The sequence below is a fragment of the Gopherus evgoodei genome, chromosome 15 (genome assembly GCF_007399415.2).
Source record: "Gopherus evgoodei ecotype Sinaloan lineage chromosome 15, rGopEvg1_v1.p, whole genome shotgun sequence".
In the NCBI taxonomy this organism is placed as follows: domain Eukaryota; kingdom Metazoa; phylum Chordata; order Testudines; family Testudinidae; genus Gopherus; species Gopherus evgoodei.
This window is the reverse complement of record NC_044336.1, coordinates 4,317,911-4,344,047: the sequence shown is the minus strand read 5'-3', so window position 1 is coordinate 4,344,047 and position 26,137 is coordinate 4,317,911. Positions and strand designations below refer to the sequence as shown.

The window sequence follows — 26,137 nt, the reverse complement described above, 5'->3', positions numbered from 1 at the left end:
ATAGTTACGGGGTAAGAGAACTCTTCACACATTCTGGGGTGAGATCCAGACTGAACAGTGAGTAAGCTCATCATATGCAAAGACCTTTGAAATCTCAGCTACTTAGATGTAAGAACCCACTAAAAGGTGCGTATCATGCAGTCCAGTCACGTGACTATTTAAAACTAAGATAGCGGCAACCTCATGAAATATAGTAACTTATTAAGTGCATCAGAGAGAAATGCCTTCACCTCTCCCACAGAAAGCCCCTTCTCCCAAGTAAGACGGGCCTTGCAACGTGCCCTGAAGGTAACAAATCCAGGCTACACCAGGCTGTGGGGACGCGAATTCTGGAGTCAAGCGCCCTGCACAGACCACACCCCATCACAGCCCTGCCTCTCATACTCCAGCTTCTGTGCCTCTGCGGATCCCTTTTTGGTGGCTTTATATCTCGGCGTGCTATTTGAAGGTTTCCTTAACCAGGCCATTCAGGATGACTTTGCTGTCAGTGGCTCTGGCATTAGCCCACGAGCCACATCAGAGTCCACTTGTAACCAGGCTAACAGAAGATTTTCATTTTCATACAGTGCTCAAGCCTTAGACCCCTCCCCCACCAGCCCTGTATTCTAGGGAGCACCCTTCCCTCCCTCCATCCCCACTGTACCTGCGGAACGTGTCATTTTCACAGACAGCATCCACAAAGCCTTCATGAGGACATTCCACTACAATGAACACAGAGCCTGGATCAGGAGGGGTACAGACCTCTTCAGGCAGGATCTGCAATGAAGCACACAAGGGTTACGCCCTGGTCGGTCCATGGCACATGCTCTCCGAACATGCTCGAGTACGCAGCTCCCTTTTGGCAACATAACCAGCAGCACATGCTGCCCAATCACCAGCCTCACTTCATTGCTCTTCCACAGCAAGCTGGGGACCTCACAGAACTTGCTTGCTCATCAACTGGGTGCCAGGGTGCTCTGCTCAATGGTCAACAAGTCTAAGGATTCATGCTCCAGTTACCATTCTGGCACTGGAGCCATTTTCTCTCCTTCTCTCTCTCCCTCCCTCTCATCGATTCTGCTGGGTCACACAGCCTAATGGATCCCTGGCAATGGCCTCAACAAAGCAAGAAGCGTCTCAGCTGCAGCTGAGGAAAGTTAAGCCGCCTCCTCTGTGCACTGGGGCATGCTCCCATGAGCTCCTTTGGGGAGCAGGTCCAGTTGTCCCTCACTCATGTCTCCTGGGGAGCAGTGATTTTATTTATGGATCTACCAGAAACACCCAGGGTTAGAGTCTCACCCCCTTACGAGGCACTATCCTTGGAGATTAAAGTCTTTATCTGGCCCCCAACATCAGAGCCTTTTAACTGTCTGCAGGGGGTGTGACAGGATAATGAACGAGTGTAATCAGTGAGTGGGGACCCCTGCTTACAGTGGGTCAGGTGTGGGTCCTCCTCTGGATCTGAAAGCATAACCGCCTCTACTGCCAGAGCTAACGGACCAGCTGTGTTAGCTCACAGGCTGTTACAGACTCAAATCACTATAACTGGGCCAGCCACTGAGGCTGAGAAACAAAACACCCCACAGTTGGCATGGGATACACAGTCATTTCCGTGTGCCTCACCAACCCTTCTCCTGTGATGGTAGTTACTGAACGGATCCCATCTGCAGTGACAGGCACCCTGGGACAACCCATTACAGAAGGAATGAGGCTGGGAAAGCTTGAAATTGAAACAAGCTGCCAAGGAATGTTATGGAGTCCAAAAAAACATGCAAGGCTGGTACCTGCCATTAAGAGGCATGGTTCAGGGACAGTTCAATCAATCCTACCATGCAACATGTGCAATGAGAGGACTAGACTGGTTACAGCTGCAGTCCCAAGAGAGGGGATGATTGTGATTGGCATATGAGCTGCATTTAGTTACTACAATGTTCTAAGTGAGATGGGTCTCATGAGGAGGCCTGGTTAAAAACCCACCCTGCCACAAGGCTGGGATAGCCTAGAGTGCAGCCATACCTCTCTGCCTTCGAACATGACACTCTTCCCATCTTTGAGAGCCACAATGATGGGGCCAATGGCTGCTGTCCCACTAAGGATGAGAAAACAAAGACAGCGTTAGACTGACAGTGTCCATACAACCAGGATCCTCCCAAGCACACAGGCAGGGCTCTTGTACTTACACTGGCAGGCCCAGCTCCTTCGCTTTGGCCACCAAGAAGTTTCCCTTCTTTGGATGAAGCTGAAAATAATTTAAAAGAAAAAAGTTTTTCCTCAAAGTTCCCACGTAACAAGTCACCAACTCTTTACAATGGTTAAACATGGATGGAAAGGCAGGGTGGGGGGAAGCAAAAATGGGGTTCATGTCCTTACTGGCTCTGAAATGAGCCATGAAGAGGGACTGCAGGAGATTTTCCTCAGGAATTTTTTTTTTTTAAGTCTCAGGCACATCAAGTCCTCTCTGCCCTGCTTCAGTGGCTGATCTGCCCAGAGGTATGGATCTGGAGCTCCAACCCTTAGAGATGGAGAGTCTAAGATTTTCTTTTGAGAGTTCAGCAGCTGACTTACAGAAGTGTTACAAAAATAAAGCACTACCTAAAGTATTTTAAACAGTGACTAAAAGTCTTTCTACTTTCTATGAGCTTTCACTGCTGTTATACATCCAGTCTCATAACCCTGCTAGTTCTTCAGTCACTCACAGAGTCTTCTAGGAAGAGCAGGGTAGACAAGACCTGAATTTGTAGAGTAATAGACAAGCAGAAATAAAAATCTTTCTAGCCTTGATGAAGCAGCAAATTAAAAAAAGCTTTCCCTATTGTCAGTCAATTCTAAGTGTGAAGCGCCAGACAGCATTCCAACGGGCCCGATTCTCAATTGCTAGTGTTATTGGATACAAAGGTTGGCATAGAATAAATGTCCAAAAAACTCTATCCTGCTAGTTGGTGGTATCTGTAATTAAACTAGTCTAGATAAAAGAAGGCAGGAACTCCTATTCCATATGACATTTCTTACTTTACAGATGAAAGCCACCACCAGGGTTGGGTCTCTGCTGCCAACTCTCCTGTTGCCATCTTTAAAGAAAAAAAAGTTATACAGGATGATGTAGTTTCAGCATCTTTTTCCTTACAGCAAAAGGTGCCAACTTCCTGCAGTGTCCCAGAAAAGCTAGGATTTAATCAGGAGTATTTTTAGTAAAATTCATGGACAGATCATGGGCAATAAACAAAAAGTCACAGCCTGTGACCTGTCCATGACCTTTACTATAAATACCAACTAAATCTTCGCTGCCCAGGGCCATTCGAGCAGCGGCTGTCTGTGGGACTGCTTGGACCCCACACTGGCTGCTGCAGAAACCATAGAGGTTGTGGAAAGCCATGGAATCCGTGACTTCTGCAACCTCCATGACAGATATGCAGCCTTAGCCATAAGTGACCATTATGATCATTTAAGTCTAACCTGTTGTCTAGAATTCCAACCCAGGGATTCCTCCATCAAACCCAAAACATCTGAAAGACATCCAGTCTTGATTTCACAACTTGCGGGGTCAGAGAATCCACCTGGTACCAAGGTAAGTTGTTCCAATGGTTAATCACCATCAGTGTTTTAAAAAACCTGTCTCATTTCTAGTTTGAATTAATCGAGCTTCAGTATCCAACCACTGGATCTTGTTTTGCCTCGCATTCTCCATCTGCTCAAATTACCCCTAAGCAATATTTCAGCAAAGAGGACCTGCACTTTCTTATCTGCACCAAGAATATCTGTGTAGGAGAGAAATTACACCAACATTTTAGAATTTTTGTTCCAATTACACTAAGAAAATACAAGTTCATGCACCTGTTTTCTTCAGGTCTTCTTTATTCTTGTCGCCTTCTGGACACTGCTGCGCAGCGGTGGGAGATCCAGGCTCTGGGACACATTTGGGGCTGACTCCACTATGGACTGACCTTTCAGGACTCTGATGCAGCCTGTAATCACTGGCTAAATGCCTTCCTGTTCCAAACCCAAGGGAAAAAACAGGTTTGCTCAGGAGGCAGGAATGAGAACACACACAAATGGAGCCTTACTCAAAAAGTTTCTTCAAAAATGCCCTGAGCAGTTTAAAAAGGGACAAAAGAACCCGCTTCCTTGTTTCTCCATACTGCACTTCACTCATTTCAAGAACTCTCCTCAGCAGATCCTCCAAAAGCAAACAAAAAAATCTTATCAAACTCAAGCATGTGCTCTGAGTATAGCTGCTTGTACAAGTGTACCTAATAACATGGAAAGCCAGTTAAGGAAGTATGAATCACAGTAACTTCCCATTTCTCTTCCATGGACTATCACCTGACAGAAAATACCAGAGTTCTTAGGAGGCGGCAACATCCTTTTACCTTAAGGTCTGGCACGGGCTCAGATATCTTTGAAAGCTACATTCTCACCACAGGAGCAGTAACCTAACACAACCCTATAGTTACTATGTTTCAGGTTTACAAACAGCAACCAGATACATAACTAGTTCAAGGAAGCCCTTATTGCAACAAGTAACCCTGCTCCTCCCTCTCCAACTGCAGCTCCAGATACCCTTTGCTTCCTACCTTTCCAATCAGATGTCCGTACTCACCCACAAGAGGTACTTGATAGACGGTCATCGTCTCATCCTTATACTCGGGCTCTGTATGGGGCCGCACAGCTAGCAACAAGATAGTTAAAACATTAGACATCAGCATGGCTATTAACCCCTCCAAAACAAGTATGAACCAGTTACTACAAACAGATGCCTCAGACTCCAGGATTGTTGACAAAGCAGCCTGGAAATTAGAGACAAGTTTTAAGAAGCATTCAGGAGCATGCATTTCACAGGAAATGCTCATCAGGCAGTTTTCTCAAGCCAGATGCTGAAATTCTCCACTACTACAGAGACAAATATGTATGACTTCAAGAGAAAGCAATTATACTCACAACTGCTCTAAGCAGCAGAGATTAAAACAATTCATCACTGCACATCTCTGAACAGGCCAGGGTTTCTGTGGTCTCTGTTCTTTCTACAAGTTTCCAGTCTGCTTTTATAGAATCGCAAGGGGGTGTTTAAAGCAGGGGCAGTCCTACATCTGGCCCTGTAGATAGCAGAAGTATTATATATTTATGAACCACTACTTACACTCTGAAGAATAAAACAAGCACTCACAGAATTGCAAGTTGTTTTTGGTGTGAAGACAGTAAATGGCAAATGCTACACTGCAGCACCCAAAAGGCTGGAGTTATTATAATCAGACGACATCTTATTTACTTTGAATAGTAAATTAGGAAGTTGTACCCGAGTTTGTAACACATGTAATGAATTAAAAGCAATGGGATCAGGAGTGGATCTGTCACAAGTCTGTATCCAAAACAATGGTGGAAATCTGCATTGCATTCTCCCACCGCCTCCCCATGGGCAGGGTAGTGCAAGAAACCTGCTCAGTATGTTATAGCTCAGAAATGATGCGCCTTTTAAATCAGCTGCCTGCTCACAATGGAGAAATCCCAGTTGCACAGGACCTCGGGCATGCACATGCCTTTGCTGCTAAGCTTGCTATGCAATTGCTCATTAAATCAATTACTGCATTAGAAGATGGGAGGGGGACAAATGTCATCACTTATTGTTTTTAAAAGGTGATGAGGTTGGTCCTGAAACCTAATACAACTGAAGGGATTTAAATTCTCCAGCATCAGGGCATAAGCCAACCATTGAGCTTTCCGTACATGCAAGTTAGTTTTTCTGTAGCTGTCCAAGTGGTTTTGTGCATCTTCTTAAGATTCTGCCATTGGCCTTTGTCAGAGACAAGATAACGCATTAGTCAGACCAAGAGCTGATCCACGATGGCAACTCATGTGTTGTATTCTTCTCTTGCCTCCCCTGGAGGAGCTACCCCATAGCAAGCGTACGGAAGAAATTACTTTTTGGGCCTAGTCAACCCTTGGCCTTCAGTTTCCAAAGATGCCCAACAATAACAGCAGTGATAGTGTTTGAGATAGAGAGAGCTCTCTACCAGAAAATGGACTGGAAACCATTCATTTTACACAGGTCACCAAACAGCATGCTGGTTCTGAGCCAGTGACTTGGATGGGATAGGATCTGTTGCCCATTCTCAATCCCCAAGCCAGGCAGCTTGGCACTTTCTTTTAAAACTAAGTTCTTATCAAGACATTATCAATGTGTTCCTGATCATGGAAAATGAGGTGCCAAGACAACCAAGCATTACAGTGACTCCTGTGTTTTCTGATATGTGGGGAAACTAAGTGCATCTCCACTTTGTTACCTGAAGCAGCTTGGAAACCAGACCCCAGAGGGACTCCAAAATAAACAGTTGGAAGAAGTCATTCTCTTTTCATTTCTCAGAGACTGCTGTGACTGCAGCTTGGCACTTTGCCTCATAAGAACACAGGAACGGCCATACTGGGTAAGACAAATAATCCAGCTAGCCCTATATCGTGTCTCTAAAAGTGGCAAATCCCAGAGCTACAGTTGAGTGATGCACCTAGTCTTCTCCTAGCTTCTGGTAGTCAGTTTAGGGTTGCACCAAACATGATGTTGCATCCTTGACCATTTTGGCTAACACCCATTGCTGGAACCATCTCCCATGAACTTATCTAGGTCTTTTTTAACCTAGTTATACTTTTGGCCATCACTACATCACCTGACAATAAGTTCCAAAGGTTAATAATGTGCTGTATGAAAAAAATACTTCCACTTCTTTGTATTAAATCTGCTGCCTATTAATGTAATTCGGTGACCCCTGTATTTTGTATTTTGGGAGAGGATAAATAACTTCTCTATTCACTTTTCCCATACCATTCATCATTATGTAGACCTCTATTGTATGCCTCCTTAATCATCTCTTTTGTAAGCACAACAGCCCTAATCTATTGTATGCCTCCTTAATCATCTCTTTTGTAAGCACAACAGCCCTAATCTTTTTAGTCTCTCCTCCTCTGAAAACCATTCCATCCCCTCGATCATCATTGTTGCCCTTTTCAAAACTTTTGCCAGTTGCACTATATACTTTTGAGATGCAGCAACAGAACTGGACACAGGAGTTAAGGGGTGGGTGCACCATGGATTGATACAGTAGCTTTAAGACACTTTGTTATATTTTCTATTCTCTTCCTAATAGTTCCTAACATACTTAGCCTTTTTGACTGCTACTGGGCATTGAGCTAAAATTTTCAGAAAACTATCCACAGTGACTCCAAGATCTTTCTTGAGTGGTCACAGATAATTGAAAACCCATAGCTGTGTGTGTGTAGTTAGGTTTATTTTTTCCAAAGTTCATTACTCTGCACTTATCAACCCTGAATTTAATCTGCCATTTTGTTGCCCAGTCACCCTGTTTAGTGAGATCCCCCGTAACTCTCCACAGGCAGCTTTGGACTTAACTATCTTGAATATTTTTGTATCATCTGCAAACCTTGCCACTTCAACATAATCATAAATGATCTGGAAAGGAGCAGACAGCGAACAGAACATGTTCCAGTACAGACCTCAGGGGACCTCATTGTTGATCTCACTTCATTGTGAAAAGTGACCATTTATTTCTACCCTGTGTTTCTTATCTTTTAAGAAGTTAATGATCCATGAGAGACCCTTCCCTCTTATCCCATGACTGCTTGTTTTCCTTAAGAGCCATTACAGGGGGATAATGTCAAAGGCTTTCTGTACTCTCGGCATCATCCTTGGTCACATGCTTGTTGACCCCCTCAACAAATTCTATTAAAATGGTGAGAGGCATGATTTCCCTTTACAAAAGTCATGGTGACTCTTTCCCAACAAATCATGTTTATTTGTGTGTCTGATAATTCTGTTCTTTACTATAGTTTCTGCCAATTTGCCCAATACTGAAGTTAGGCTTACAAGCTTGTAATTGCCAGGATCACCTCTGGAGTCAGCATTACATTAGCTACCTTGCAGTCATTGGGTACAGAGGCTCGTTTCAGCAATAGGTTATATACTAATTAGTAGTTCTGCAATTTCACATTTGAGTTCTTTCAGAACTCTTGGGTGATACCATCTGCTCCTGGTGACTAATCAAAGAAAGTTTTTTTTTCCCCCCTAAAACCTTTTCTATGAGGCATTTAAGCAGCAATGGGCTTAAATTACAGCAAGGGTAGTTTTGGTTGGACCTTTGGAAAAACTTCCTGTCAGGGTGGTGAAGCACTGGAATAAACTGCCATGGGAGGGTGAGGAATCTCCATCATTGTCTAACCTCTTAAAAATCTCCAAACACCTGTCAGGGATGATCTAGATAATACTTAGTCCTGCCATGAGCACAGCGGTCTGGACTAGATGATCTCTCAGGGTCCCTTCCAGTCCTACAATACTATGATCAATGTGGGACAGTACTTCAGATGTGGCCCTCGAAAAGGACAGCTGTGATGTGGGTATCTCCCCCACATACTCTGCAGCAAAGATTGATTAAATGACTTCATTCATTGATTAAATGAATTCTCTGCAATGGCCTCGTCGTCCTCCAGAGCTCCTTTAACACCTCGCACATCACGAGGCTGCTGTTCAGACAGACATGCAACAATAAGGTGTAGACACTGGAGACAGTAAGCGCACACAGAGGAGTGTTGTACGTACCCAAGTCTATTCCTTTCAGTGGCCCAGAAAACACTTTGATAGCTTCTAAGTAATTTCGCTGAGAGAGAAAGAAAACACACAATAAGGTAAAAAATCATTACCTAAAGAGAGATCATTGACTGCTTACTACTCAGATTAAGTAACTTTTTCAAGCAAAGGTTCACATCTAATGAAATAAGATTCTCTCTCAGGTGCAGAGAAGCTCGTAAGCTCAACTCTGAGCTAGGAGAAAAAAAAACAGACCCCACTCTATACCTTGTACCTGCTAGTTTCACCAAAATATCTCTGTTCATCACCCAGACCTTATCTTTAAAATAAGTCACTAAGTCCTGGTATCATATTCGGGGAGTGTGTTTATACCTAACTTGGTACTGGGGCGTTCTGCCACCATCCTTCTGGAATATGTTTATGCAAGCATCCAGTGCTTTGCACTTCTTAGGAGTGTTTTGTGTTTTTGCAAAATCAGCCATGTTCTTGCCAAGTTTATGTACCAAACAGTGAATCTGCAAACCAGGCACCTGTTTTCTAACAGAGCCTGACACCAAGCCCCAAGCTTCAGACTCTCTTTCTACTACAGGGAGAAGAATGGACACTATTTCTTCTTACTATATTAGTCTGCCACAGAAATACATTCAGTTTTGTACATTAGTTTAGGTCTGTCTCTCCCTGGAACTGACATACGGTCCTAACAGCTGCAGAATGAGCAAGCTGGCCAGAGATCTCTAGAGTTCTCCCATCTAGCAAGCGGTCTCTTTTTGGAACAGGGTTTAGGAAAACAAATATGAAGGTCAAAGAGAAGAGTATCCTGACGAGTGGACAATCACTAAATACCCATAGATACTGTAAGAAAAATTCAATTCTGACAAGAGGAGACAAGATACTGAGACCAGCATTGGATCTATGTAGCCAATACCTCCTGCCAGCACAACAGATTTAGAACTTGTTCAGATACTTGCAGAAAAAGGCACATCCAGAAGACCTGCCCCATCATATTGTTTACGGAGACAGGTGGAGAAAGGCTGTTCCATCTACTAGTGAGCCATTAGCAGACAAGAGCATTCCAAGTGGCGGCAGTTTGCTGCTGCCTAGAGCTGTTTTCAATTGGCACAGCTCACAAGCAAGCCGTACACACTCCCAAAAGCAGAACCAAACAATTACAGGGCGGCACTTCTTCAGTTAGAGAAGCGCCTCACAGAAGGAGCATTTTACAAGGTGATGTCGCACCTAGCAACAGTTCTTCACTCACAGATTAAGGTCTGGGGCTCTTAAGAGGATCCCCACTTTCCAAAGACGACAGCTACTCACCAGCTGTGGTGGCCCTGAGAGAACACACTTTGGGAGCCCCGTTTCCTTTAAGGTGAGAATCATTCCTGGAAGAGAGAGCAGGGAGAGTGGAGCTTTGGAAACAGCCTTTATCACAAACCCACAGAAGTGCCTCCACAGCAAAGACTGTAATTCACTTTTCACTATCTATCCAATTTCCACCCTTCTTCACAATGAGATGTTATGCCCAGTGATTAAGGTCCTGTCTGAGACCCAGGAGATCTGTGTCGAGTCCTTGGCTCTGCTTTGTGTAACCTTAAGCAAGTCACTTCTCTTTGCATCCAGATCCCCATCTGTAAAACAAGGACCACCTCACAGGGATGTTGGGAGGATAAATCATAAATGTTGGGAAGGCACACACCAGAGGAATGCGCTGTAGTGGAAAGTAATTCAGAGTCCCAGTTTTGGGAATTTTACAATCATTTACTTCTGAAACACCTTTCCACTCTCCTCTGATGCAAAGAAACCCACCAACAAAGTGGAAATTGACTACTAAAGGGAAACAGAATCGGACTATATAGAAAGCGCTAACACACAAAGTAAAATGACAAGACTAGAAAGATAATTCCCCCCTATCTTCTCCTGTTAGGAGAATCTTTGGTATTAATAGCAACTAAAGTGGGGAACTTTAGACAGGCAGGACACTTCGGCCTGGTCTACATTACGCGTTTATACCAATTTAACGCTGCACCCGTCCACACGAGGCCCTTTACATCGATATAAAGAGCTCTTTAAACTGGTTTCTGTACTCCTCCTCGACGAGAGGAGTAGCACTGAAATTGGTATTACCATATCAGATTAGGGTTAGTGTGGCCACAAATCGATGGTATTGGCCTCCAGGTGGTATCCCACAGTGCACCACTGTGACCGCTCTGGAAAGCGATCTGAACTCAGATGCACTGGCCAGGTAGATAGGAAAAGCCCAGCAAACTTTTGAATTGCATTTCCTGTTTGTCCAGCGTGGAGCTCTGATCAGCACGGGTGGCGATGCAGTCTCAAATCCAAAAAGAGCTCCAGCATGGATCATACGGGAGATACTGGATCTGATCGCTGTAGGGGAGACAAATCTGTTCTACCAGAGCTCCGTTACAGAAGATGAAATGCCAAAGCATTTGAAAAAATCTCCAGGCTATGATACAGAGTCCACCGCACAGTGCTGTGTGACAAGCGTAACAGAAAGCCAAAGAATCAAATGGACGCTCATGGAGGAAGGGAGGGGGGACTGAGGACTCCAGCTATCCCGCAGTCTCCGAAAAGCATTTGCATTCTTGGCTGAGCTCCCAATGCCTCTAGGGTCAAACACATTGTCCGGGGTGGTTCAGGGTATATCTCGTCAATTTACTCCCCCTCCCCCGTGAAAGAAGAGGGAAAAAAATCGTTTCTTGACTTTTATCAATGTCACCGTATGTCTACTGCATGCTGCTGGTAGACATGGTGCTGGGGCAATGAACAGCAGCATCCTCTCCCCTCCCTTCCCCAGTGGCAGACGGTACAGTGCAGTAGGACTCGTAGCCGTCCCTGTCATCAGCCCGTGAGTGCTCCTGGCTGGCCTAAGGTGAGGTCGGCCGGGGGCGCCTGGGTAAAAATAGTAATGACTCTCGGTTATTCCCGGCAGATAGTACAGAACTGCTGATAACTGTCCTCATCATAGCAACTGGGGACTGAACTCCATCAGCCCTCTCCTTTTCATGTCTAAAGAAAAGATTCTGTACTGCCTGGACCATTATAGCAGCTGGAGGCTGCCTCCCCCTCATTTTATCTCACTAAAAAGTCTGTTTCTTATTCCTGCATTCTTTATTACTTCATCACACAAATGGGAGGACCTTGCAATGGTAGCCCAGAAGGGTTGGGGGAGGAGGGAAGCAATGGGTGAGGTTGTTGCAGGGACACCTCCTAGAATGGTATGCAGCTCATCAATTCTGTGGGATCTGACATGGAGTGGCTGTGCTCTCTGGTTCTCATAGACTTTAGGGTCAGAAGGGACCAAAATGATCATCTATTCTGACCTCCTGCACAAAACAGGCCACAGAACCCTACTCATCCACTTCTATAACAAACCCCTAACCTATGTCCGAGTTATTGAAGTCTTCAAATTGTGGTTTGAAGACCTCAAGCTGCAGAGAATCCACCAGCAAGTGACCCAACATAAAGGAGGGAATGACCCGGGTGTCATTCCCATTTTTTTCTTTGCGCCCCCGGCTGACCTCAGCGAAGGTCAGCCAGGAGCACCCATGACAGCAGCAGATGGTACAGAACGACTGATAACCGTCATCTCATCGCCAATTTACAGTGGCACAGCAGACAGTACAGAATGACTGGTAGCCATCTCCGCTACCTTGCAAAGGCAAATGAATGCTGCTGTGTAGCACTGCAGTACCACTTCTGTCAGCGGCATCCAGTACACATATTGTGACAGTGACAAAAGGCAAAAAGGGCTCCATGGTTGCCATGCTATGGCGTCTGCCAGTGCAATCCAGGGAAAAAGGGCATGAAATGATTGTCTGCCCTTGCTTTCACGGAGGAAGGAATGAGTGACGACATTTACCCAGAATCACCCGTAACACTGTTTTTGCACCATCATGCACTGGGATCTCAACCCAGAATTCCAATGGGCGGGGGCGACTGCGGGAACTATGGGATAGCTACCCACAGTGCAACGCTCCAGAAATCGATGCTAGCCTCGGTACATGGACGCACACCACCGAATTATTGTGCTTTGTGTGGCCACGTGCATTCAACTTTATACAATCTGTTTTACAAAACCGGTTTATGTAAAATCAGAATAATCCTGTAGTGTAGACGTACCCTTTGAGAACAATTTACCACCTTAGTTGGTCTCGTATGAGCATGAAAGCTACATTACAAGAACAGATTTAAACCATATTGCAGTTGGGTGCTGCATAAGAAAACAAACCAACACGTACAGGCTGCTAGCAACTCAGTTTAATAACAGACTCCACCAAGATTTTAATTGGCCAGGCTTGAGAGTCCATCTTATTAACTTAAAAGCCTTTCTCTCTCTCTAACAAATTAGAGATTGAACACCACATCTGATCAAATCCAAAACTTCCAGGAATGTTCTAGGCATCAGTGAGTGGATAAGACTTTTTTTTGGGGGGGGTGGGGAGAGAGGGAGAGCTTAAGTGTTGTTACAGGGAGAAGGGGCACAGATGGTGTGTGAAGGAAATACAGAACTCCTGGCATAGGGCGAGAATGGAGGATCCTGGAATGGGTGAAGGGAAAAATGGAGACACACAGAATCCCTGGTGGTGGTGGGGTGACTGGGGAACACTGCAACAGGGGAAAGAGGAAAATGGAGTGAACATAGAGCCTCTGCAATGGGGGTGCACACAGATCTGCTGTCATGGGAGAGAATGGGAGGGAACACAGCCTGTGGTGGGATGGAGATTGGAAGAACTCAGTATGGGGGACAGGATACATGCAGAGACCTTGCTGTAGTGGGAAAGGAAAATGGAGGCATACATAGAGCCCTTTGCATAGGGAGAGAAACCCCTGAAATAGAGGGAGCTGTGAGGGAGGCACACAGGGAGTTTGCTGTAGGGATATGGAGGGAAGCAAGGAGCCCCTAGTGTATGCAATAATCCCTGTCTAAATAAGCCACAAAGTGTGCACCTCCAGCCCTACTTACCAGACAAGCCACCAACATTTGCCCAGTTCATTCTGGTCAGAAAGATGTTATCTAAACGAGCCACTTTTAACCTGAGAAGATAAAGGGTTGGATTATGAAACAACCAAAATGCAGCCTACACGTTGTTACAACTTCTTTTCTTTAAGAACACAGTAAGGACACTTACTTGTGCTCCTGCATAAGGCGCTGGACCCCTTCCCCGCAGTTAAAGAGATATCTGGAATGGGATCAGAACTCTTATTAGAAGAAACATCACAATTATATCTCAAAGCAGCGTATTTTTCTTTGCCCCGCTTTAAGAGGAAAGCTCAGCACAAGGATGTGTATAAATCCTGCAGCACTGACAGGGCAGTGCAGACACCTGGCTGGTCACAGCGTAGTGTCCTGTCTCGAGAGCCAGCAACCTCCACAGGGGCAGGGGCATTTCATCTGAGGGCAGCTTAGCTTGCAACTGTTCACAGGGGGACCTAGAGGGGCCAAGTCCAATACAGCCCAGCCAGGGTGTAGGGCCAGGTAGCGCTACCGGCACGGTGCCGAGGGCATTGCCGGCAGGAAGAGCCGGGGCCGGGCGCCACACGCTGGTGGGTGGCCCCCCCGCACTGACCGGTTGTACTCGGAGAAGACGTAGAGCGCGGAGCCCGAGTCCCGGCTCCCAGCCGCCGCCACCTGCACGTAGACGATGCTGGGTCCGGGCGCGACCAACTCCGAGCTCTGCCGCTTCTCCCGGGCCCGCAGGTGCCGCAAAGGGTCCTTGGGCGGCCGGGGCCGGCGCGGCGGAGCGGGACCCCCGGACATAGCGCGGCGGAGCGGAGTCCAGCGGCAAGCCAGCCGCAGCCCCAGTAAACAGCCCCACATTCAGCAGCTGCTGCGGCGCCCCCGGCCCGGCCTCTTCCACACGTGCCCTCCGGTTGGCGTCACTCCCCTCACACGTGACACAAGTAGACCAATCCCGCAGCGCTCGCTTCAACCTTAGCGCACCCGCAGCCAATAAACATTCGACATCGGAGCCAAGATTCCGTCTCATGTGACACCGCCGCCCAATCGAAATCGAGCATTAGTTCCCTTATTTCCCTCACCTAACATCGCTCAGCTAATGAGAATTCAGCATCCGTGTATCACATCCCAACCAATGGGATTTCAGTGGTCAGTCACGCGCGTCTCACATATGACACAGGCTGGCCAATAGGACGCGCTATTTGACGTCTCGAGGGTTGTCACACGGGTGAGGGATTATGGGGAGGAATTAACCTCTCGTGCGTCTGCGGGTGTCTCTTGGCAGCGCCCTGCGACGTTGGCGGGCGGGGGCGGCTTTCGCTGAGCGCCTGCGCGAGGCTGGGCCGCGCCGGCGGAGCTCGCGGGGCTCTGCCCCGGGCGGGCTGTCGGCCCCGAGCGAGTCCCGCGTGCGCCCGGCCTGCCTGACGCGGATCCCGCAGTGCGTTGCCGCGAGCGTGTCTCCGGCCCGGCCCCGGGCGGGGGTTGCGCTTGCTGACGGGGCGGCAGCTCCCCAGGCTGGTCCTGGCCGGTTTGGGGCGCGCGGCCCCAGCCCGGCCAGTTACAGCCTTCGAGCCGCCTTTCCCGGGGCTCAGGCCCGCGCGTGCGGCGGTGACTGCAGCGTCAGGGGCCCCGACGGCTGCCCGCTGCAGCGAGGGCTCAGCTAGGATGGCAGCGGGCCTCGTATCCCGAGACCAGCGCGTCTCGGCCGTTTCAGGGCGGCGAGCCTTACCTGGAAGGGCGTTTCGCTGTTAGCGCGCATCTCTCCAAAGGCTGCCCGAGGCTACCTGAGCTTGAAGGGTCAGGGCACGTGCGTATGGCCGGGCGGGGTTTCCCTTGCCTGGTAATAACATTTTCAGTGCCTCCCACCCCCAACTGCATTTCCTGACCTCAGCCCCAACCCCCCCACCCCACCCCACCCCACCCGCCCGCCTTGAGAAAAAGTGCACTACACCAACAAGCCACTGTTTTGAGGATAAATCCCACTCTGGTGACCTCTGGAAGAGTTTTCCTTTTCTGCCAACTTTGCAATGATTTCTCAGGGTTGTCAGTTCCCCAAGTGAACCTCTGTGAGAGGAGCAGAGCTCTTCAGAACTGTGCATCTGTGAGCGAGTGGGGAGTTGGTCCGTTCTTTGCAGCCTCAGTTTTCGTTTTGTCAGTGCATATTTCATCCTAGTCACTGATTATGTTTCTAGGGTTGGTTACTTCTGTTAGAGCTCACATTTCTTTAGTTCAATTTCAGAGCATAAGCTCATAACAAACCACTTGTAAATGTGTCCGTTCCTGTTCAAAAATGTTAGCCTGTGCCAGAACATCATCTAGCTCAGGGGTTCTCAGACTTTTGTACTGGTGACCCCTTTCACACAGCAAGCCCCTGAATGTGACACACACACACACCCTTATACATTAAAAAGACTTTTTATACATTTAACACCATTATAAAGGCTGGAGGAAAAGCGAAGTTTCGGGTGGAGGCTTACAACTTGTGACCCTGCATCTAATAACCTTGCCACTCCCTGAGGGGTTCCAACCCCCCGTTTGAGAACCCCTGATCTAGCTCTGACAGGCTGAGAGGTATGCCATGCAATAATACTTGCTCCCTAAGCTTCCTGAAGGTAGCAGCAGGGTTACACAAGCCAAAACCTTAATTGCCACAGGCCTTGTCTTGCTGTAAAAGCCTTTGGATCCATTTTCACTTGCCAATACCCACTTTTAAGATCTAGTATATAAAACTGAATACAGGGAGGGTATCATTTGTTTGTAGTCTTTTGAAGTAAGGCTTTTTTGAAGTAACTTCATTTAATCAAAGATTCAATTATGCCTTCTACAGCTCCTCAGTGGCTTGTAAAGTCTCTTCCCTCTTTGCAGCTGGAAAACCACCTAGCACCTGTTTAACTGGTCAGTTTCCCTAAGTGTCAGTCTTGTGCTAGAGCAGTGCTGTACAACCTGTATCTTTCTTGGGTCTGGAGAACAACTGATTCCTAACATGAAAGTTTCGCAAACTGTTTCCCCCTTCAGATTTTTCTCTGTGCCTTCGTTTACTGTATCCTCTGAGTCACATTTTACAGCTGTGGGTCCATTCTTTTACCATATATTGTTTGTCAGAAATTGAAAAAGAATCCATTCCTGCTTCAGATCCAATAGGACTTCATCAGCTAAAGTCTCAAAGCAAGTCTCACCCATTCACTACCACAGCATGCCACTGATATTGTGGATTCAGCTCCTGGGCAACAAGTTGTTCACTGCAAACCAGTCCCCTACAAATCATTTATTTTGCCTGGGTCACATAGAATCATAGACTTTAAGGTCAGAAGGGACCATTATGATCATCTAGTCTAACCTGCTGCACAACGCAGGCCACAGAATCTCACTCACCCACCCACTCCTGTATCAAACCTGTGTTTGAGCCATTGAAGTCCTCAAATCATGGTTTAAAGACTTCAAGGTGCAGAGAATCTTCCAGCAAATGACCCATGCCCCACGCTGCAAAGGAAGACAACCCCCCACACCAGTGTCTCTGCCAATCTGCCCTGGAGAAAAATTCCTTCCCAGCCCCAAATATGGCAATCAGCTGAACCCTGAGCATGAGGGCAAGACTCCTGAGTGTCTGGCTGGTGAAAGAATTCTCTGTAGTAACTCAGATCCCACATCTTTAAGAGGAATTTCCACAGATTGAATTTACAAGACACCGTTCTTGATATTTCACAATTAGAAGCTATAATAAAATTCAAACTGATTATTTGACCATCCACTGTCTTTGCTATCCAGACTCCTGGTTCAAATTCTAGAGGTCCAGTTTTTAAACCCAATTTTCCCTAATTGAGAAATTCATTGCTGTACTCAATCATTCTTATCTATTTGGGACCAATTAGGTGGTTCAATTCTGGATGCTTCATGTCCCAGGATTTGTAGCATGTCTGGTTTACATTTGAGTCAGCGCCTACAATTCCTGTGCATGTCACAGCTCCTATTACACATTCACTTGCCAAACTCCCAAATATTGTTGTTTAGTTGCTCAGAACTAACCAAAAACAGTGGGGCTGATCTTTGTACCTCCAAACTTTGCCCCTTCCGCTTGGTGTTTCCCCATTTCCAAAACTGGGAGAGGGACTTTCACTAGACACTTGCGATACTCTGTCCTGGCTTAAATTTATAACAGTTCTTTTAATAGCCAGTATTTCCCAGAACTGGCATTTAACTGAACTGATTTCTTAAAAAAACAAAAACCTCTTCCCAGTCTACCTTGTTTTACAACGGTGGTTTTCAAACCTTAACCTGAGCTCATCCTTTGAGTTACAATTTTTGGTTGCAGCCCCTGTCCCATGCAGACAAAAATAGACACATGCAAAAGTATGCTTGATAGCTAAGGCTACATTTTAGTGATGGGCATGTTTAGTAAAAGTCATGGGCAGTAAACAAAAATTCCTGGCCAATGGGAGCTGCAGGGGCAGTGCCCTGGGCGGCCTGGCCACGCCTTTGCCTAGCAGCTGAGCGAGGGGGATGTTGCCGCTTCTGGGGAGTCCCCCAGATAAGCACCGCCCAGAGCCTGTCTCACCCCAATCCTCTGACCCCTCCCACACACCCAAACTCTGCTGCTGCTGGTGAGGGAGGTCCAGGGGCCTGAGCCTGCCCCAGCAGCAGCTGGTGCACTTGGTGCAGGGGCTGCCTGAGTTGCCCTGAGCCAGGCACACCGGCTGCTGTAGAAGTCACTGAATCCATGACTTCCATTACCTCCGTGACAAACTTGTAGCCTTATTGATAGCTTACTAATAAATGTAACGGAGACCTTAACAGAACTTTAATTAAATTACCTACACCTGTACATTTTATATACACAGATACTTGATGTGAAGGGTGTGGACAGTTTATGGATTTTTGAGATTTTTGAAACTGACACTTTAAAGTTCTCCTCCTCTTCCAGTTTCGAATGGTATTTGGTCTTTAGGCAGCACAGAGAATCCAATCTCACACAACTAGGAGGAAACAAATGGTAAAAGAGGTTTGATTTCACACTTTGACAAAACTGGATATTCTGAGCCAACTTTCAACCAAAAATCCCCTGTAGACTATTTTTAAAATTGAATTTCCAGTGTCCTATCACTCTGAAATTAATCAGCTACTCTTGAATGTCATTTGAGAGGTGGGACAAGGTCACTGTCTCACTTATCAAGATTGGATAATCCAGTCATTCAGGGAAAATATTTGGGAAAATATTTATTCAAACTGGCTCTGAGAGAAGTCTAGTGATTCTTGATTGGCTCCACAACATCAATACTTCAGATTCTCTTTCCTCGATAGCGTCAGTTAACAACAGGAATGGAATGCTTAAACCAGTTTCAATCTTTGTTTTCCAGAGATCTACCTTTCTCTTGAATGCCAGTATCTTGTGCAGTTCAGAAATAGTACTTTCTGTTTCTTGCTATGAGACATTTAGAGAATTCAGTTTGTCAAAAATATCAACAAAGTAAGCCAAAAGCACCAGCCAGCAGGGATCAAACAACCTGTCTGTGTTGCTGAAATTCTAATCCACTAGAAAAAGTTGAACTTCATTTCTCAGTTCACAAACGCGTTTCAACACTTTCCCCATGGGTAGCCACCTGACTTCTGTGTGTAACAACAAAGCACCGGGCTCCACTCCCATTTCTGCACAAAGCATTGCAAAGAGATGTGCCTTTGTGGGCTGCATCTTGATAAAGTTCACAATTTTAATAGAACTCAGAACATCAGTAAGTTCCTGATTCATGTTTTGAGTTGCAAAGACTTCACGGTGTATCATACAATGAGTCCATTATATATGTGGAGCAGTTTCAAACACTTTGACTTTCAAGCCTGCACTATCTCCAGACGTAAAAGGGGTTCCATCCATGCAGATTCCAGCACAGACTTCCCACTTCAACTCGTGAGAAATTAGGAACTTGTGTAAAATGTTAAACAGATCAGATCCAGTTGCACACATCTTAATTGGCTTGCAGAACAAAAAAAAATCTTCCAATATTGAAGTTTCATGAGAGTACCAAATGTAAGCAATTAATGAGCTTTTGATATATCTGTTGTTTCATCCAGCTGGACTGCAAATAAACTGGATTTCAGTTGAGAGATCAGTGTGCCTTGATATTTTCTGACACGTCAGAAATTTGGTGGCTGACTATGTTGTTTTAACTTCTCTACCACACCATCACCAAGCATTGTCCTGCAAATGTCAGTTGCAGCTGGGAGAATCAGTTCTTCCCCCGTTTTTGTAAGTCTTTTTGTTCTTGTAAATGTGGTATGTAACTTGATATGATGGTTTTAAAGTGCTTGCGGAACAGATACCACATTTTTCATTTTGTTTATTAATTTCTTTTAGCTTTCATTCAAAAAAATCTCTGTTCTTTCCTACCAAATCACCATGTTTTATTTCTAAATGGTGTCTTAATTTTGTTGGCTTCAGGCTATCACAGTGTTTCTCAAAGTGGGGTCGCTGCTTGTGTAGGGAAAGCCGCTGGCAGGCCGGGCCGTTTGTTTACCTGCCCCGTCCGCAGGTCCCCCGGCTGCAGTTCACTGCTCCAGGCCAGTGAGAGCTAATGGGAGTGGTGCGGGCCAAGGGACTTATTGGCCATCAGCTCCAGCAGCCCCCATTGGCCTGCAGCGGAGAACCTGGGTGCAGCACTCTCCACACCCTAGTTCCTGCGCCTATGGTCCAGTCCACTTCACTAACTGCTTTCCTTAATTTTTTAAAGTTTGCCCTTTTGAAATCAGGACCCTAGTTGCAGATCTAGTTTGTTTATCCTTCCATTTAGTTTAAACTGAATTAGCTCATGATCATTCGAACCAAGGTTGTCCTCTACAACCAGTTCTTCTATGATGTCCTCACTATTCACTGATACCAAATCTAAAATGGTATCACCTCTTGTTGGTTTGAAGACTGTTTGGTGAAGAAATCTGTCAGCTGTCACATCCAGAAAAATCCGGGCCCTACTATTATTAGAAGCACTTGTCCTCCCATTTATATCTGAAAAGTTAAAGTGCCCCATACAGTTATTGATATTAAAGAATAGAAGGAGAAATACAATCTTTTACATGAAATCTTACCACTTCTTAATCCTGGGCTGGGGGAAGAGTCCTGTCTACATGGCTGGACTGGGTGTCAGTCGCACTCAGTGTTCTGCAGTGTCTTGTGTTGGATTAACCCAATTCCCCTGAGCACATCCCTCATTTTTATATACTCTAGTTTCAGGGCTTGGAAGAGGGGGCCACCCTCTGATTCTTACTGGACTTGTGCCAAGCAGGTCCTCAGATTTCACTCTTAGTTTCTCTGTTGCTTCCATTGGTATCCAGTAGATGGTGCTGGTGTATAACAAAAACAATGAGGAGACCTTGTTTCACCTTAGAGACTAACAAATTTATTTGGGCATAAGCTTTCTTGGGCTAAAACCCACTTCATCAGATGCATGGAGTGAAAAATACAGTAGGTAGATATAAATATACAGTACACGAAAAGTTGGGAGTTGCCTTACCAAGTAGGGGGGTCAGTGCTAATGAAGCCAGTTCCCAACAGTTGACAATTTCAACAGAGGGAAAATTACTTTTTGTAGTGCTGACATGGCCAATTCAGTCAGGGTGGATGTGGCCGATTCCCAACAGTTGACAAGAAGGTGTGAGTATCAACAGAGGGAAAATTGACAGAGCCAGAAAGGTATCCAGAAGTCACCTACTACAGGATAGGCCCAATAAAGACAGTAACAGACTGCCACTAGCCAGCACCTACAGCCCCCAACTAAACCCTCTCCAGCACATCATCAAGGATCTACAACCTATCCTGGAGGACAATCCCTCACTCTCACAGACTTTGGGAGGCAGGCCAGTCTTCGCTTACAGACAGCCCCCCAACCTGAATCAAATACTCACCAGCAACTACACACCACACAACAAAAACACTAACCCAGGAACCAATCCCTGCAACAAATCCTGTTGTCAATTCTGTCTGCATATCTATTCAGGGGACACCATCATAGGACCTAATCACATCAGCCACACCATCAGAGGCTCATTCACCTGCGCATCTACCAATGTGATATATGCCATCATGTGCCAGTAGTGCCCCTCTGCCATGTATGTTGGCCAAACCAGACAGTCTCTATGCAAAAAAATAAATGGACACAAATCAGCAACCCTATGCCTGTTCCCACAGCAGGATGTTGGTGTTGGCATCTGACCCTGCCTGCCATAGCAGGGCAACAAGTAGAGATGATCTGAGGATGAGGCACTCCCTAACATGCATTATAGATCATTAGAGTTGGAAGGGATCTCAGGAGATCATCTAGTCCAACCCCCTGCTCAAAGCAGGACTAATCCCCAACTAAATCCCCAAATGGTCCCTTTAAAGATTGAACTTACAACCCTGGGTTTAGCAGGCCAATGCTCAAACTACTGAGCTATAATAGGGGCCTAGGACTTGCTTGCTGCTGACACTGGCACAGCAATGGTGGAGCTCTCTCTCCTGGTCCCCAGCTGGATTTGCAGCCAGCGCTTTGCACACTTTCTTGGCATGTTCTCCCTGCACTTGAGTGGTAGGTCCCGGTGCTTGGGACCTGCTAACCAGGGCCTAGCAACTTGCTTAGGTTTTCAGGATCCCCAGAGGAAAGGCCTAATGTCTAGGTCCTGTTTGTCTCCATGTGTCAGGCTCTGAGTCCAGTGGCTCTGACGTATTTTCCAATCATGTGGCTAGAAGACATCAGGCAGATGCCAGACCTCTCCTCCAGTGCCCTCTGCAAGCACCACATTCCCTTTAAAATTTCAGACCCTGGCACTAAGTGCAGATAAATATTCATGTATTGGGTGTCTTGCTCTGTAACTGCCACTGCCTTTTTGGCTTCTACATGCATTTAGCAAACAGGCAGGGCATGTACCATGTGTACTCAGTGCTGGGCTGTGGAGATGGGCAATGGCCGTCCCCCTATGCTGTGTAAAGATGGGAGAACAGAGCACCTAGCAGACAGGAGCTTTCTGGAATCCAAGCTCTCAGGCCTTTGCTTGCCCTATGTCATAAGGCTAAATTACAATCTAATTTCTCCCTAATACTTCATCTTTTCAGTGGGTGAAGATCACATGTTGTAATCATCCCCAGCTTAGGGAGTTGTTTGGAAATCAAAGGGCCAGATGTTGCCCCACGTTTGAAGGGGAAGCTTTGAAATAAGCCCCAGCTGGGCCATCGGTACTTAAATCACAGACGGTGATGCAGAGCTTGGTTAACTGCTGTGATAGCATCGCTGTGTCAGAAGAGAGATTTAAAAGCAATATCCCGATAGATACCCTGAGTGGACAAGGGGGATGGTTAACGCTGAGACTTTCCCCCAGGTGACATTGATATTTCAATTTGTTTGCTAATGCTGAGACTGTTTATGATAGTGATTATCTACCATCCCCCATCGTTTTGAGTTTTATTAAAGGAACAGATTTCAGTATAAATTAGATATGACAGAGAACAATAGAAAGAGCTTAGGTGACTCAGGGGCCCTTCAAGCTGCTTATGAAACTCGTTGCTCTTAAAGACAACTGGGCAGGCCAACGTGAGAAGCACAGTAGCAGAGGAGGGAAGGGAAGGAACATGAAAGCCAGGCTATAGCCACAGCAAGCCAGAGCTTGGTATGGGAGACCTCCTGGAGGCTCAAGAAGAGCAGGAGAGAAGCATATTCCATTTATTCATAGCACCAGTACCACCAAAGCCATTTGGCTTTCCAGACAAGGAAGGGCAAAGGGTAGACTGTAGAGACGCCCTGTCCCTTGTGGGATGGGGTGCAAGATGAAGGAGACTGCGGGTGGGGAGGTGAGTGGGGTTTTGAAGAGTTTGTAGTCACAGTGCAGTCTCCTTTGGCTGCAGGTGCAAACTTCCAGGCCAAACCTGCCTGGGATGTGGAGCTGGATGGGAATCTGCAGGTGCGGGCTGGCAAGGGGTCTACCAGTGCAGGGACACATGTGGGCAGCCTGTTGGCTTTTCAGCTGGCATTAGTACTAGTGAAAAGCAGCAGACTCTGTTACCCAGGGAATCCGTACAGCACAGGCAGGGGCAGAGCCAGCTTCCCCACATTGCCCTGACAAATGTCCCTGAGTCACCCCCACCTTCTGAGAACCAGGCAGATGCATTGCAAAGCTTTTTTCCTGAGGAGACTGAGCACAAATGGGCAAATACTTAAACCTCAAGTTGCTACATCCATATCTGATGTAACTCACACAATGGGGCACTTTCATTCAAATATGCCTTGATCTTTTAATCTGAATATGCTTGTAGGCTGGCAGGGCCATCCCTCTGTATCTTCATCTTAGGAAGGCAATGGCTCCTTGCAGTTTGGGTCTGCTAGAGCCTTCTCCGAGCAAAGGGGAAAGGGAGGAATTAGTGGTTCTCAATGGGCCCTCGGCCTTCATGCGGGGCAGGGCTGTAAACAGTCTAGGCTCTGGCCTGCAGTCAGCAGAGCTGTAGCAGTTTTTTCACCCTGCCTTTAAGCAGGGTTGGGCAGCAAATAGTCAATGCTCTGGCCTGCAGTCAGGCAGAACTAGCACAAGTCCAGTCACTGGGGCTCAGGTAGGGGTGACTGAGGAGCGCAGGCCCCCTGGCCTAAGGAGGGGGAGTTCTGCTACCCTACAGATGGGGTGGCAACAGGGACGCACGCGGGCCCATTTACCTCCACCGCATCCCAGCCCAGGGCCCTACCAGCAATGGAGGGGTCCATCATTGGTCAGCTGGGATCTGCCCACAACATGCTGATCTTGTTTCAGGCCCGCTCTGAACCAGACTGTTGCCTGGTTTCCCTGGGCTGCTTCCTACTCTCCCCCTCGGGTGTACCTATGTCCAAAGGTCATCCTCAGTTTCCCCAGGATACACCACCAAGGGTAACAGTAGCAGCTCCTCAGCATCGGGAGTATCAGAGCTCTCAGGAAGCTCAGGCTTGTCCCTGGGGCAGCAGTGGTTCTCCTTGGTGTCCCTCTCCAGCAGTGGGGAAGAAGTGCCTGTCTCCTTCAGCAGCTCCCTCCTAACTGAGCTGCTGGGCCAGCCTTTTATAATTCCACTTCCTGTCCTGTCCCTCTGCTTCTGGCATGTCCCTGGTCCTCCTGGCTCTGCCCACCAGGTGGCTTGCGGCGTTCCCTCCCAGTCCGTGGGAGGCCCTGCTTCCTTGCTACAATGCTCTACAGAACAAAGTAGATTTGATTCTTCTACTTCACTAGTCGAGGCATTATTTGGGCTACACCCATTTTCTGAGAAGATGCCCACCTGAAACCTTCGTAACTCTATAACCACCAGATGGATTTTCTTCAAAGATGCCTTCGTGTTTAGAACTGGATGAGATCTACAGAACAAATCCGGTGGGTTTGAAGCTATATAAGCGCAATCTTTCTGAGGCAAGCAGTACTTCTGTTAGCTTTGGCTATTGTACTGAGCAGAGGTCGATTTTAGTGGAAGAAAAATCCTTTCATCTTGGAAATAGTGGTTTTGTTATGAACATGGTGAACTTCTGAATTGAGATTGTTCACTACATTTCATCATATTTTCCAGTAAGTGATGCTTTGCAAGTTTTGTACATAAATCAGCAATAGCTGATGGAAACAGAAATATTTCATACTGCACCTCAGTGACAAATGCTTGCAAACAATTCCATTTTGTCACATGTGCAAATTCTGATGAAGCAGAAATTGTTCATTTTGCAGGTGGTTCTCATCAAGCCAGTGAAATATTTGTAGAGACACAGAGCAAATGGGCAAAACCCAGTAGAACTAGCATAGAAATAAAAACAGGAAAACTCCAGTTAACACTTTTTATTCAAAATTGCAATTTTTCTCCCCAAAATGGGTTTTGTTTTGTGCTTTATTAACACACCGGCAGCTCTCAGAGCCAGATGCTGAACAACCACAATGAGCACAGACTAACGGTGAGGTATAATCTAGCAGAGTTCATTAAAAGAGAGTTCACATTGCTTATGTTTAATTTTGTCAAGAACTCTGCTTTTTTCTAGTTGCCAAGAAAGCAGATATATGGATGAAAGAGACCCCCATGGCGGCAAATCCCTCTCATCCAGTCACAGGCCAGTTGGGGAAGGATTGCTTTCTGTTCTTTCAATAAGTGATTGGGGGGAAACCAAACATCTAGCACTCCACGTGCAATGAGTCGTGATTATTTTACGTTCTGACAGCCAGCCTAGAAATTACAATCATCCTTGTTGGTCTGAGCGGCAGCAGGGCCCTTTAAATGAGTTCCTCCTTATTTCCTGTTCCTGGTGCAGCTGGTATGATTTAGCTGAACTTGTCACAGGGTTTTAAGTAGTTTAAGTGAGCAGCAATATAACCTGCTTTTGTCCTGGTGCTGAAGGCATGTACTGCTGAAATTTACCAGTTGAGGCTTTTACCACCTTGATGAAAACTCCACATCTTAATGCTGAGCTTGGAAGCAATGATGAGGGTGTCAAAGTGCATTACTTCATGAATGTTACAATATTCCCTTTTAACCCCAATCATCATGCACAAATGTCACAGCAGCAGCAGCCTGTTCCTAAGGGCACAATAACCAGCCTTCCAGAGAAGAGAACGGCTTTTGACCTGGCATTTCCCAAGCACTGCTTAGCCCCTCTTCT

At 46.4% G+C, this 26,137-nt stretch overlaps 1 protein-coding gene across 3 annotated transcripts in view; it reads right to left on the bottom strand.

The window, feature by feature from the left end:
- Positions 1–15,289, bottom strand: part of ELAC2 (elaC ribonuclease Z 2) — a 31,365-nt gene extending 16,076 nt beyond the window's left edge. The window contains exons 1-11 of one of the 3 annotated variants that reach the window (XM_030534384.1): positions 15,271–15,289; positions 13,714–13,764; positions 13,548–13,618; positions 9,881–9,945; positions 8,576–8,633; positions 4,577–4,645; positions 3,811–3,966; positions 2,989–3,047; positions 2,160–2,218; positions 1,996–2,068; positions 644–756 (exon numbers count right to left, since the gene is read on the bottom strand). In XM_030534384.1, coding sequence (XP_030390244.1) covers positions 644–756; positions 1,996–2,068; positions 2,160–2,218; positions 2,989–3,047; positions 3,811–3,966; positions 4,577–4,645; positions 8,576–8,633; positions 9,881–9,945; positions 13,548–13,618; positions 13,714–13,727 — 737 coding nt within the window. In that variant the 5' untranslated portion in view covers positions 13,728–13,764; positions 15,271–15,289. Of the gene's footprint in view, positions 1–643; positions 757–1,995; positions 2,069–2,159; positions 2,219–2,988; positions 3,048–3,810; positions 3,967–4,576; positions 4,646–8,575; positions 8,634–9,880; positions 9,946–13,547; positions 13,619–13,713; positions 13,765–14,151; positions 14,442–15,270 lie in introns of those variants that run through there. The other 2 variants (XM_030534382.1, XM_030534383.1) reach the window with 2 other exon arrangements.
- Positions 15,290–26,137: the final 10,848 nt, after the last annotated feature.